Source organism: Idiotropiscis lumnitzeri, chromosome 13, assembly GCF_059441095.1.
Source record: "Idiotropiscis lumnitzeri isolate Australia: NSW breed Sydney's pygmy pipehorse chromosome 13, RoL_Ilum_1.0, whole genome shotgun sequence".
Taxonomy (NCBI): domain Eukaryota; kingdom Metazoa; phylum Chordata; class Actinopteri; order Syngnathiformes; family Syngnathidae; genus Idiotropiscis; species Idiotropiscis lumnitzeri.
The window spans coordinates 5054179-5069472 of record NC_142403.1 but is presented as its reverse complement, the minus strand read 5'-3'; the positions used below and the strand labels follow the sequence as shown (position 1 = coordinate 5069472).

General features: G+C 38.3%; 1 protein-coding gene across 3 annotated transcripts in view; it reads left to right on the top strand.

The window, feature by feature from the left end:
- pde4ba (phosphodiesterase 4B, cAMP-specific a) overlaps window positions 1-15294 on the top strand; it is a 122973-nt gene that overhangs the window by 78834 nt on the left and 28845 nt on the right. For all 3 annotated transcript variants that reach the window (XM_088312439.1, XM_088312440.1, XM_088312441.1), the window contains one exon: window positions 1038-1090. In XM_088312439.1, coding sequence (XP_088168565.1) covers window positions 1038-1090 — 53 coding nt within the window. The remainder of the gene's footprint in view (window positions 1-1037; window positions 1091-15294) is intronic.

The window sequence follows — 15294 nt, the reverse complement described above, 5'->3', positions numbered from 1 at the left end:
AGTATATTTACATTTAGTTGTGCCCACAAGCACCACACTCCAGAGATGTTGGTTTGCAAGACCTAAAATGTACGGCGAATATGGTACAGTATTTGAATTTGGCTTTGCAAAGTATGCACATTATTGTTGAAGTAAATACAACTGAGCTGATTGAGAATTTTTTTTTCAGATTAGTCTCCAGAGTTAACCCTTTAAATTTCACTGCACTTATTCACTCAATAATCATCCTGCATCCCCGTCCATCCTGAGTCCTTTTACAGCGCTTCCGTCCTTACATTTCACCAGTTCGTCCGCCCCCCACCATAATCCCTCCCACCCAAAAACCAAATAAATTAATAAAGTGTCCGTGCATGATGAGACGCGAACGGCAGAGGTTTCATAATTAAACAGCATTTAAAGCACATTAGCTGGTTAATTTCCTATTCAAATCCATTTACCATAATTCTCTACGTTATTGAATAAACACATTTTCTAACCAGATGTAGCATAAAAAAAGCCACTTTAACTATGGCCAAAATAAGTGCGTAATGTGTGTTCTTAATAGATTATATTTTTCATTATACATATCTCAATGCATGTATAAATGATTCGCTGTCCTTACCCAACAGAAAAGTGTATGAAGCAAGCAACAAAATTACTACATTTTTTTTTTTTAGTGCAAAGGGAGTCTTGCACAAAAAACAGCAGAACAACATTAAGCGCAAGATCTCATGTTGTACACTTTTTCACAGATTTGTATTTAAAAAAAAAAAATTATTATTATTTTTTTTCTTTTTTTGCAGGTATTTTCTTTTCCCCCAAATGTTTAAATTAATTTAACATTACAATGTATAGGTGTTGAAGTGTAAAACTGTGGGGAGAGCCATTAAAGTTTTTCAACCTGGCATCAGATTTTTACCACCAGTAATAATAAAAAAACATTTTTTACTGTACTGTGTTGCTATTTAGTAAATTTTCTCCATTAAACAGTTATCCAAAATGTCCCCAATCATTGCATGTGAATAATTTGTTCTTGACCGTCTTTCCTTTTTTTTCAGGAGGTCTCCTGCAGCCGCCAATCAGCCTGCAGTCACCAAAGTGTGCCTCCCAGGTAAGAAGCTCAGATGACAATGTGGATTGGAACATGCACTCATCTTTATTTAGGTGGTGTATTTTTTTAATATACTGCAGACATGCCTTTAGTTATTGTTGATCTATTTGTCTATGATCCTCACTTGATCGCATATTTGCTGACTTTCACCCTGAATATCCATTTGCATTGTAGACGAGAATCGTTGTCATTTGCATCATGAACCACACCAAAAGTGGCTCAGACACACGAACCGTACCATGATCTAACGAAGCAGCTGACAGTGCGATAACAAAAACCTCCCTCGTTCAGCATGTGATTTTTACACAGTGCATGTATTTACGTGCGTCAGTGAAACATCTCAGCGTGTGTGAACATGCAAAGATGTACTTGTCAGCACTTTAAAGTGAATGTGTTTTACATTTAACTGAACTATCAACTTAGGCTATATTCAGGAGATGCAAGTATAAAGTCAGAATTAGTCAAAATGGCAATAAGGGCCATTTGTCATTTAAGTCACATTTGACATTATTTTACATAATTTATTCCAGATATATTTCAGGTCATGGAAACAAACATCTGCATGACCATTTTTCTTTGCCTTTGTAACAATTCACCTTATTCTCATATTTCCTTTCTGTGAATGTTTCTGCTTGTAACTTTAATGTGCTGTAGTTGCTTGACGGTGTATGTGTGTGCGTGTGAGCAGTTGGTATTTCATAGAATGATGCTATGATTGTTTTTAACTTTTCTTATCTGCGCAATTGTGGTTTGACGAGATGGGACTTGAATGAGAGCTTATTATGACACTGTGGGGGTGTGCGCGTGTTTGTGTTTATGCGTGCGTGGGGGGGTGTGTGCGTGTGTGTGTCTGTGTGGTGTGGGGAGGTGTTCCTGTGGCTCTGCTTGACGTCAGTGCGCCTTTCTGTGGCTTCTGTTGACTTCCTGTCAAAGCAGATGGACCAAGTTTTCACTTCCTCCATCAGAACCGCAGCTCGTCAGGTGTTGTGTGTGTGTGTGTGTGTGTGTGTGTGTGTCTACACTCACGCTTGTGTGTTTAGGCCTCCTGTAAAGACAAAAGAGGCTGCTTGTTCAAAAATTTTTAACGGCATCTCTATTGCCAAGGAATACATGTCTGTGTGTGTGTGTGAATACGTATATAATATATGTATTTATACATATATTGATCACTTGGGTTATGCACGCTCTGGGTACAAGAACAGGAACAGATTCTCAAATGGCATGCTTGTCTATGAGTTTTAATAACAGATTTTGGATGTAGCCCTGGTTTTTGGCCTGATATCGGCATCCATTCTGATACACATTATCGGATCGGGACACCCCTAATAGCAAGGAAACCCCAATGCACTATTTTTTTATACAAGGAAACCATACTCTAATTTATACATTTGCATCTTCATTAAAAAATATTTTAAGATAAAATAAATTAGATTTGTATGAATATTGTAGGACGGCACGGTGGGGGACTGGTTAGCACGATGGCCTCACGATGCAGAGGTGCGGGGTTCCATTCCGGCTCCGGCCTTCCTGTGTGGAGTCTGCATGTTCTCCCCGTGCATGTGTGGGTATTCTCCGGTTACTCCAGTTTGCTGCCTCATTTGATTGATCACTCTAAATTGGCCCCAGGTGTGAGCGTGAGCGCGGATGGTTGTTCGTCTTTGTGTGCCCTGTGATTGGTTGTGTGTTCAGTTCAGGGTGTACCCCGCCTACTGCCCGAAGATAGCTGGGGTAGACTCCAGCACCCCTGGAGACCTTCGTGAGGAGAAGCAGTTTAAATAATGGACGGATGGATATTATAAGTGTTTTTTTTTTTTTTTGTTTTTTACGTTAAAATGCATTTGTATATCATCGCTGTCCTGTGGCTTTTTTTTAATTATTATTTTTACATTAATGAGATGCCCGTAACAGGGCACCCCATTAACATGAAAATGAAAAAAATAAAAAGGACAGAAATGGGGATACGTGTTTTTCACAGCACAACAACAATATGCGATATCTATCTTGAATAGGTAATACATTCACAGTCATTTAACTTGAACTAATACATTTATTTAGCATTTGATTTCATTTTTATTCATTAATATCCTCGAGGGCAACAAATATGCTGATTTGGCCCTTGGTAAAAATCAGTTTGACGCAGCTGGTGGGAACAAAAAGAACAGCTTAACAATATAAGCTCACCCTTGACAACTGCCAACTATCCAAATGTTGTCTGCCTTCATCATTTTCTACTCTTTTTCGAAAATCTTTTTTGTTTTTATCACCCATATCTCTGTCCGTCTGCCAAAAGAGGAGGAGGTGGGGGGCAGGAAGTGTGAGGCAGGAAGAGAAGATCAGATTGTTCCTGTTTTGTTGTCATTAATTGTGGGGACTTGACGGAAGCCAGGAGGAACTGTGTCTAGATTAGTTGTGTGCGTGTGCGTGTACTTATATGGTGGTGTTTGTGCCTATGAATGTGTGCGTCAGCCCTAAGTAGAAAAATAGGATGCAGTGAGACAAACGTTCATTGTGTCTGCCCACACAATGCACACATCAACACAATGTTATCATACGTAAGTGCACAGGTGAATCTCATTCTAACTCTCTTGGGTCGCATGCTTTAATTCTTGTTCCTACATACAGAAGCAGAAGGATGCGGTCATAAACTGGTCATAAAATTCAAGTATGGGAAGCATACAGAGGGTTTCTTCTAATTTTACGTTAACTCCTCCAAAATCGAAAGCACAACCTTGGTACTTTTGCGTGATGATGTGGTCACACGGTCTTGTGGTAAAGAAAATATGACAAAGACAATGTAGCAGCTTATACTGTATGGTGTGTGTCAAAGCTGATTCACCCTTTGACTCATTTTGCAGGAATACGGCTACCCGGCTTCTTTATTTGTATTGAGCAATGCTTAGGTATTGTTCAGCTCTGTACTCACCTTATTTGCGTCAGAGGCACTTATTTAGTTTGTCATCATTTCTTGTCACTGCATACTATCCACTTCACTTCAATGTGTGAATGCAGATTCACGTCTTGTTGCGTGACATTTCAGTATCCTCTATGCAAAAAAATGCTCTTTTGCCCAGAGGTTGATTGTATCATAATTTTCATCCTTCGGGTTGGAAATAAGCCTGTTACCGCGACGTTACTTTTCCGTCATCAACCTATTAAAATCACGTGTTCATTAGGCCTGTGATGTCTATCAGTTTCAAGTCATACTACAGTTATAAAAATAATGATTTAAAAACTGTGAAAAATCTCTATCAACGCTATTCAATGTTTTTTTATTGGTAAGGGAAGACAATAGGATAAACCCCTAATTCTCTTGTTGTTGGTGCAAGCGCGACAAATTTTCCCTATGTTGAAAAAAAAATCGTTTTTTTTTTAAGAATCTTTCTAAAAAGCTCTCCAATCTCGTACACTAAGTACAATGACAATAAAGGGCATTCTGATTCTGATTCTTATACCGCGGCTTTGCAGAAGACGAAAATGTAAATTGTGCCTACAAACAGCGGCTGCTACAGGAGGCAATACCTCCCGTAGAATAAATTTAAAAGAGCAACACTCATCTCTTCAACATACTCACGGCAATGATCACGAGGCAGGCAGTCATCAAAGTAGAATGACTAACATCAGTTTGTTTCCGCAGAGACGTTACATCATAAAATGGAGAAGAGCAGAGAAGTTGCTGAAAAATAAGTGCCTTTTACTGCACTGTATTCTGATTTTATTTAGAAAACTTTTTTTGTCCATTTATCAATATTTTGTAGTGATACATTTTTTATTAGTGATTGAAATACTGTGATGCTACAATATTTTTGGTCACAGTTAGCCTAACTTCAGAATGTGATGCCGGTGCCTCGCTTGCCTATGCTGTCATTCATTTGCATGGAATATTACCGTTTCTCTTTCTCAGTTGTGTTTGGTACATTTCTCAGGTCGGAATTTAAATTTGCAATTATCTCAAAATAATTCGTACAATAACTCGTGTTTTTATTGTCCTGCTGGAAACTGGTCACCAGCAAGAAACTGGTCACCAGTTCTTGACAGGGCCCCGGCAACATGCTTCCACAAATATGGTTGGTCATTGGTTGAGCTGATGTTTTACACATTCGCATGGGTAAAAACCATTGGAGATGTTTTCAAAAATGCTACACATGACAACTTATATTGTGTGGTGTCAGACAATTGAACATAAACTGATTATAATTCATTATGATCAACATGACATAAGCATTTGATAATGGTTTGATGGTTCACCGCCTGACATTCGTGCAGGAAGTGTGGGCCCAATTCCCACTCAGTGATGGTGTGAATGTGAGTGCGAATGTTTGTCCGGCTCCATATGTGCTCTGTAATTCAGTGGCAAGCAGTCCAGGGTGTAGTCTGCGTTTCAACCAAACTCTATTGAGAGGCTCAAGCTCAAAGCGCAAACATGTTTTGGAGGTCTACATGTCCATCTGTCGCCTGAAATAATGACGTGTTGTCTTGCGGTGTCGTAACAGGGTCAGGAAACATTATGTCCCATCTCCTCAACATTTATGTGCGTGTTGTTGTGTGAGAACCTCTCAAAGCTTTGACCTGACTTCCTGATGAAGTCATCCTCATGATGTGAAATGCTGATGTGCTGGATTTATGTGACGTAAACGGCTCTTCAAATGCCCTGACCATAATCACACATTGAGTGTGTTCATACTTTACTTTATGTGCAGAATTCTCCATTAGAGTTTGTGGCAAGTGTCAAGAAATTAGTTTACCTCTATTTAATATATAATTGTACTCATTATTGTATATGTATGGTGTATATATTTGATAACAAAAATACATTTGATATTGTCCAAAAATTTTATTTAATACAGTAGAGGGAATGTGAACTCAACTGGCAACTGGGTGTCACGCAAACAAAGCAGGTGGGCATTCATTCTCTGTTAGCACCTCTCACCCTTTGATGATTGGGTTCTGATTTGGTTAAAGTCCGCCCACAACACACCTTTGCATGCCACTGAGGATATGCTATGAAACGATGGCGAAACATAGATGCAGATGGCATTTTTGGCTTCGCTGCAGCTCGATCACTTAAGTTTTCGTTTTTGAAATTGGAGTGGGACTCGAATAGATATTGACTATTTTATTTGAAAGTACCAAGCGTCGTTCCAAATGTTGGAAACACAGATACAACTGCACGTTCTCTGCCGCAGCTCATTCATAAATGCAACACACACTGGGGCAAATTCACTGAAGGATTGCATGTTCTTTTGTTTGCCACTAACTGGTAAAAACAATTGCCACCGTATTGGGATAAGCGATAAGACTTTTTTTCCCCACATAAACGATCACTATAGTGAAAAAGTGTCGCTTAATGTCGGAAAACTATGGCTACTGGTCACCAAACTTGATGTACACAGTAAAAATGTGCATGTGAAATTTGGTGACGATTAATAACAGTTTTGTGATGACCCCGGTCACACCTCCTCAGTCAGAACACCAAGCTTGTGTACTGAAAGTTTCATTTTTCTCTTCCTAACTGCCATTGCTTGGTGTTCTTGTTGCAAAGGCATCATTTATACGTTACCACGTGTGACTTATTGTAACCAGGGAGAAATCATTGGCAAACTGCACTCAGCTGTCAAACGTTGTGGCCGTGTTTGCGCTGGTGTGTCATGAGCGCAATCCTTTGAGAATAGGACGTTAAGACGGTGCAAAATGACGGTGCAAGTGAAGTGCTGTCAGTGGCTGCAATTTATTCTTTGTGAATTTAACCCTTATTTATTTATTTAATTATGTATTTATTTGTGTATTTGTTTATTTATTTCTTTTTAGAAAAACAGTTAAAAAGAAAGAAAAATAAAACCATATGCATTTTTTCCCCACTTTTGATTTTCAGAAAAACATTTTGGGCTCCTGGTGAATTTTTTTCTGTTTGAGACGGCCCGAAAGGCTCTTTGAGTGTTTCAGGTTGGTGACACCTTGTTTAGGAAAACTGTTGAAAAAACATAAACATTGATTTGGTTGTTTAACACTTCAAGTTATTGTTTGTTGACTGAACTCCTGAGGTACAGTGTGGTCTGGTGTGACGTCAGACAAAAACGGTTTGACCTTTAGGTTTTTGTCCAGTGATTCATGCATCTTTTTTTCCTGAAAACTTTCAAATTCATAATTGAACAACCTTCATGTCTTTTGAATTTGGAAATTATACTGTAACCATAACAGGAAATATTGTGAAAGTCAGTTCCTCTTCCACCCCAGTAAAGATGTGTGTAGTTTTGACCTCGCATGCGTTAATCTAATTTTCCCACCTGTGTAAACACTTGAAGCCATGGTCAACACATCATGTGTTCAGCCTTGCTGAAAGCAGAGAGTGTTCTTAACAGTCAAAGATAAGCTTAGGTTGCCGTCACCCTCATATTATTCCTACTGTACTTACTATCTAGTTTATGAACCTCCAGGAAGTGTGTGAAGCTTCTCAAAGCTGCTCATGGCTTCTTGAGTAGATCCACTTGATGATCTCTTTATGATTGGTTAGTTTCACACTTTTATTCAAAGTGCAGCTCAGCATCATTACACACTTGTACAGATCAAGCACTGGCTGACGAGAACAACAAACATTTTCCATTTAGTCTTTTTCACAGCACATGTTGTCAAAGCACATTGGGTGTCTCTCAACAATTCCCAACACGTTTTCCCTAGCAGCACAGTTTCCGAAAAGATTGTGCTGTTCGTTAATTTGTTTTCTTGTTTTTGTACACTATAAAGGAGAATTGTGTGTATCCATCTGCAAGTGTTTTTTATGCTTAGTGTTACATGGATGCTGGCGCAGATTACAGCTGACCTCAGTTGAGACGTAAGGTACACCGTGGACAGGACAGACATACCGTATATGGTTTGGGACTGTGGGAGGAAGCAAGAGCACAAGTAGAAAACTGTCGCAAGCCCAGGGAGATATTAATATGCATACACGTACGCGAATATTTATATTTAGTTTCATTAGCAGTGGATACAACTATGGACTAGAAACAGGAGTACTTAGTAGTGCACAGTACTTTGTCCCAAGCTGAATTCAGTTTTCCGATTACTCTCTCTCTGTTGATTTGGTCATCACCAGTTTGTTTGCTGGGTTCACCCGTTCAACTGAAACTGGCCAAAGTGAACAGTTTGATTAAAACAAGCTCAAGGGTGCTCGTGTGAAAGCGTCTGACTTGAATGACTGGAATGACAAGACTGGAATTTGCCAAAATGCATATTCACAGGCCATTAAGCTTCTGGGAGAAGGTCCTTTGGTTAGATAAGACATCTGGAACACGTTGGCAAGTTACATAACTTCTATGTGTACACATGCTGATGAAAGACGAAGCGTCCAAAGAAAATAGCAAAGTCTGTTTAACATGGTTAAGGAGCAACTGATGAGGCTCAGTTATGTTCTGGGGCTGCTTTGCTCAACACGGTACAGCATGTTTTGGATATGGACAAGTTGCAATAACATTTCAAGACTGAAATGTAATCTAGAAATGAAATATCATTATCAATTCGTCAAAATCTCTCTCAATGTTCTCTGTCTCCCTCTAAAACTTATCCAGGCTGACAGTTCCTCAAGTTGTTGTCTTTTGTGGAAGACGACGCATACATTATGTTATGAGTTGATTCAGCGATGTAATATCAATGATGAGTAGAGTGTCAGCCAATTGCACGTGCATCCAAATGTTTCAAATGTTTCCTGTAGTTGACAATTAATTGTTAGTCCGCCTCCTGAAGTGAGCAATTTTGAGTTTTGAAAGTTGATAGACAAATGACATGATTCACTTTTACACCAAAGACACAGGTGCAAACAGCAAAGTAAAAAAAAAGCATTAAAAGTGACACAAGGAAAAGTTGCATCTAATATAAGCAGGAAAAAAGGAGACGGAGATTTTAAAGTCTTACTGTTGGGCGTTGGCAAGTAATAAATAGTAAAGTCTAATTATAGTCCAATTGACGCAGCAGTGGCGAGACAATAATTTATAGTTCCAAAATGATCGTGTTACGTTGACAACTCTTGCATATTTTATGGCTTAATAATGATATACTCTTAGTGCTGTTTACGTCATTAAAGGTGTAGTGATGACTTCTGTCTAATCCTTATTTTTATGTTGATTTTTGCGTGGCCATCAGCAGACGATGAGAAGGCTACTTGATAGCAGAGTTCCTCAGGTTGCCAACCTGCTTTAATCCAAGTCAGGGCTAGGGAACGTTGATTCCTGGAGAGCCATATCCTATCAGTTTTAGCTCTCTCCCTACTCCAAACACACCTGATTCAAACAATCAGCACAGCAACAAGCTCTGTAAAAGCCTGAAACGTTCCTGATTATTTGAATCAGGTGTGTTTGGCGTAGGGAAAGAGAAACAGGAGTTCCCTACCCTTCATCTAAGCAGTTCAGGCTGTTGGATAAACTGGCGCACAAATGTTAGGATGTGATAATGATGGCAATGTTTTTATTTTTGCCCATTAAGGGAACCATAAAGTCCCTTGCTTGAAAATTATTTTTGATGAAAATATAAAATGGTCATGTTACGTGCTCCAACAACACTGTGGGGTTGTTTGTTGTATTTTCATGAGAATCCTCTGACGGGTTGATCAATTACATTCCCGTACTGTTTGCATTTTTTTTTAACTGTTGTTGTGTTGGTGTCTTAATGGTACTTGAGCAGTTTCTATGATTTGGGTGGAAGTGTCGCAGTGGCTGAAGGAGCGATGCTTACATTGCAGTTGCAGGAAATAGTGTAATCACTGAGTTAGCTCTAGTAAATAATGAACCGTCTCTGGGAGTGAACGGTACAACGGGAGATAATGTTCAATGTAACTTTCTCTGCCAACCCCTGATTTGAAGTGTTTTTGGGCCGCGTATAAAATCTCGTTTAGGCCGACCAAAATGATAAGGCCGGCCCTATTCATATGCCATAGGGGGAAAATTAATGAATTATGAACTACTTGGTGACACACATTGAGTTGAATTTGAAAATGCTACATTTTAGGGTTGTGTAGCATCTTTACGTGACCTCTTCCTTATCTGTTGGCAACACTTCACCTGTACTAAATGCCATAGGTCAGTATGGAAAGGACAGGAATGTGCGTACGTGTTGAACGGCAGGCAATGTTTTTACTGACAATTTTTTTTTTGTTTTAAATTGCCTTCTTGGTTAAAACAGCAAATAATCCCATTTAATTACGGCACTTGTGTATTTATTTCTAGGCAAATATTTGCTTTTGGTTCATGTGACTTAATTATTGATGTATCTTGATTATTTTGGGCAGCTTTAATATAGTCGACGCCAATGATTTTCTAAAGTTCAATTTTACAGTTTTTTTTTTGGCAATTTCAAAAAGATGCATTGTATTTATGTCCTTCACTTTTAAATGTCTTTTGGCTATTATATGTGCTCAAATGTTGCCAATGTACGTTATTTTAGTATTTTTTTTTAATAAGCTACCTTTTTTCTCTTTGCTTTGCAAATGTCTTCAGTTCTTCTTTTTGTTTATGCGTTTAGAGCTTTTGGTTGTGTGAAGTCAGTGGTGGGCGAACCTAGGCCTTCAGATGTGCTGAAGTGACTAATTCACCCGTTAATAACACGATATTGTCAAAAAAAAAAAGCTGAATAACATGAGGTAAAGAAGAGACGTCATTTCACGCAAAAAAAATTTTTATCTTTATTTCCAGGACATCACCAACGGCAATCATTACATCCCCAAACAACACCACAATATAGCGGTTCACAATCATTTTTTATTGACAAGCAGCTGCATTGGTAGTTGACGCATGCATGAGAAATTAAAGGTTGAGAGACTTGGATGCGCTGGTTGTCATTTATGGTACCATTGGGCAGCCATGCTGTCTTTTCAAGTCCAGGGGAATTGTGGCCCAGTGTTAAATCAAACTGCCCCATGTCTCTCACCGCTCTCCTGGCTATTCCTTGCAGGTAACACAGACGTGCTACGATGAAAAGTATTGTGTATACAACAGGTTGCTTTGAGAAATGCACGTCTCTCTGTTTATTCACGTCCTCAAGTGTGCGTGCGTGTTTAACGAAGCCCTGTTTGCCCAAACGGTCCCTTGCATCACTCGGTGAAGTTGTGAGGTTACTTGTGTTTGGACTGTAAATAAGTGAGCACCTCCCATTTGTGTGTTTGTGTGCATGCATGCACACTTGTGACAGATGTGGGTAGCTGTGTGTTTGTTCTCAGAGAGGATGTGAGGAATATCTCATCCCTCCTTCAAACCGCCTGCTCTCTGGCTCTGGACAGATCTAAGAAGTTGTTGATATATTCTGAGTCTTAGCAGCCAAGTGACATCATCACTACTTTTCTTTTTACCAAAGCGTCTTGATCATACGGGCAGCAGTATGCGCTTGTGTGTAAAATGCGTAACAGTTTACCGAGTCACAACTAAGTCCATATCATCCATCTGTGAGCTAATATATGTTGTGATTTGTTTTGGAGACCAAGATGGGAAAATGTTATGGTGAGTACAACATGTCAATAACAGAAAGAAATCTTATATATATATATATATATATATATATATATATATATATATATATATATATATATATATATATATATATATATATAATATAAATATATATATATATATAAATATATATATATATATATAATATAAATATATATATAATATAAATATAAAGTATATTATATATATATATATGTATATATATATATATATGCATATATATATATATATGTATATATATATATATATATATATATATATATATATATATATATATATATATATATATATATAATTTTAATAATGTTTTTTTTTTATTAAAAATGCTTCTTTTTGTTTTTTGTTAGTTTTAATATTAATTGTATTTTTATTAGTTTTAATAATTGTAGTTGCATTTTTTTAAACATGGCGTATTTATCGTGTGCAAAATGAAAAAAAAAAAGGTTACTAAGTATCGTGTAATAAATTAAATGACCGTATACTCTGATTCTATGAGTCCCGACTGACTGCAATAGGCGATGCCTAACAGCACGGAATGTCCCTTCGCACACGCACAGTTCGAGAATGCATAACAACAACATCATCAGTGACCCAGGGTGGGTACAAGAGCCCAGAATCTTTTCGAGTGAACACAAGGATTCCGAGTGACTGGATGTTCTGGCGGTCATTCGGGCCTCATCAAACTGTAGTTACATACGTAACTGTCTTTCTATTTCATCCCTATTGACACCCAGAGGTGCTGCCAAACAGCAAGGCATGACTTATACTAGCAAAGTCTTGAGGAATCCCAAACACAACCCTCAGTAAGAAGCCTCCAAAGTGCTAAACACCATGTCCAGAGGATAGGTAGAAGTGAGATCCACACTGTAAAATCTGCGCAATACCTCATGAATGTCAGTAAACCCCATAATGCTTCAAACTGGGGGAGAAGATGACAACTAGCAAAACACAGAAGCAGCAGAACCAAAAACCAAAGGAAGTCGGAGGAGATGTGACCGTCACCAATAAACCAGCGAGCTTCAAGGCAACCCCGTCGTAGAAAGCCCGAACCGTGTATCATTTTACTGATGAAAAACAGGCGCTCCAGGTGCTATTATTTACAGATTGCTCCAAAATGGGTCGATGACATTGAAAATTAACAGGAATTAAATTTTGGGATAAACTGGATAAAGTAGATCTTGACAACATAGGCTTTGAAAAAATATAATCCATGATAGCGATACAGTAGCGTACTGATAATCAGAACAAAGATGTTTTTCATATTAAGTAAAGCAGGAATCCAATCAACGCGATACAATTAATCCAATTAGCCATGTATGCGTGTACATGCAGAATGTGTGTTTGTGTGAATCTGGATACTTTTATAAGTGAGCCTGGGAAGTGCGGCTGTTTTTTGATACTTTCCATTTTTTAAACCATTTGTGTTCGATTTTTTTTATATATTGTAAATGCTGCATGAACAATTCATTCAATTTCATTTCATTTCATTTTCATCGTTGCTTCATCTTCAGAACAAAATCTAATCATGTCTGCTGGTTGTTGTCTTGTCCAGCATTTGGTCTCCTTTCAGCCGCCTGCCCTCAAGCACTCAAATGTCAGCTTGTTGACCTGAGAGTTTAAAAGCACACGTACTGACGGGCATTGAGTGTATTTTCATGTTGCTGGATATTAACCAGAATTATATTTCCCAAGTGACACTTACCAGTAATGTTTGTGTCTCTTTCAGTCAAAGGTATTTACAGTTCATGGTTTAACGGGAGGCAATCCCAGAAATGTGACCGGCAACAACCGGCTGGTCCCTGCTCACAGGCAGGTCTGTAATGTCATAAACAAGTCACCATGCCAAACATCAACCCTCCATAAAGCTCTCGCTGACACCCAGTGGATCCAAGTTCAGGAAAGGACCTTATGTGGATAAAAAATATATATAACAGATAAATAAACTATAAACCCAAAAAATATGGTTCTTAAATATGTTAATTTGAAATAAAGTTGGGTTGCATTGTGGCGCATACACACATGGACAAAATATTTGTCACCCCTTTGTTCGTGAAAGAAAATTAATAATAAAGAAAGAAAATAATATCAATAATCAATCTAAATTTAATTGACATCAAAACAATAGTACCTTTTACTTTGAGTATGTACCTATGGTCAAATTATTTTCATTCTTTTTGAGCGGTACCATCATTTTTGTCCCATGTGTGTTTTACCTTGGGCATATGTTCATGGGTTCCATCTTGGTTTGCTCCAGTGTTCCTCCAGGGCAGCACATGCTTAGCCCATATGCGTTTTTGTAGGTTTGTCACTGGGTCTTAAGTAGGTTCCAAATGGTCCAGTTTATGTAGGCACCTATTTGCCAATATGGGCTTGAATTGGGTCCTTCAGGTTGTTCCAGCTGGGCCAACTATACGTGACCCATGGTGGCCACACTCATGTTCAACTATTCAGGGTTCCATCTATAAATGTGCTATAGCCGATATGAGCTTACGAGGATTTCTGACTGGGTCTTATTTGCCTATATTTGCTTGAACTGGTTTCTGAATTGTCCCTATGTGGGTTCCAGCTGGACAAATAATCTGCAACTCTTTTAGGCTATATGTATATAAATATGGCTTTAAGTTTGTGAAATCGGTAGCCTACAAGAGTTGCAGATTATTTGTCCATATAATATAACATATTATATATATATAACACTCAAGGTCCTCGGGTTACGAATGAGTCCCGTTCTCACTCTGGCGACGTAGCCTGATTTTCCGCATAAGTCAGAATTAACCAATTATTGCCCCCTAAATAAATATCCAAATACACGTATTATACTTTGGTTTAATAAAATAAAATAAAATAAATAAGATACTGTACTTACCAACACTGCTTAGAGGCGGGGCATTACATTATAAATGCAACCTCGGTGTGTGCAGCACAAAGTGACCCGCATGTGCAGAAGACGCAACAGAAGTAAATATGGTCCAACATGTCTTGGGATTTCGAAAGTGGCGCGATTCGGTGGGACGTAGAAACACAGCATTTAGTGGTAATGATGAGGCAAGGCTTTTTTTTAAATCTCATTTCAAGGAGACGTAACTCAAGATTACGTCACGCAATTTCCGTGCGTAAAAAATGCATCTACGTGACTGATTTATTGCTATCACCATAAATGTCCACTTTATGCTTCATGTTTGAAAGTGGAATTAAATTAAAGTCAAATAAAAGGTCAATACTGTTACTCAAAACAACTTTGCAGATTTGATTTCCCCGCACTCTCCCTCTGCTCATATAGAGTGCATTTTGGACTCCGGATCACGTCAATGTCGGAATTATGCGACCGAGTCGTCAGATACGTATCAGATCTAGGACCAAATATGAAAGCAACTCAGGTTAGATTTTAAATTTAAATCTAAATTGAGCCGTTCATACCGTCATAAAAATCCAATACAGATGCAGGCCTGCAGTGTGAACCTAAAATGGCGGACAAGACTCGAGCGTGTAAAAGTCAAAACGATTTTTTTTTAATTTATGCATTGTACTCACCCCAATTATTGCACACATTTTTTTTATTTTTGCCAAACTGACAGAATGACCGTTAGGCATGGATGAGGACCCAATTGCAGAACTAAAAGGCAAACATGGTTATTGAATTAATCAAAAAACACCAAATCTGCCCAAAAACGAGGCCCAAAGTAACCAAACAAACACAAGGAAAACAACATGACTTGGCTA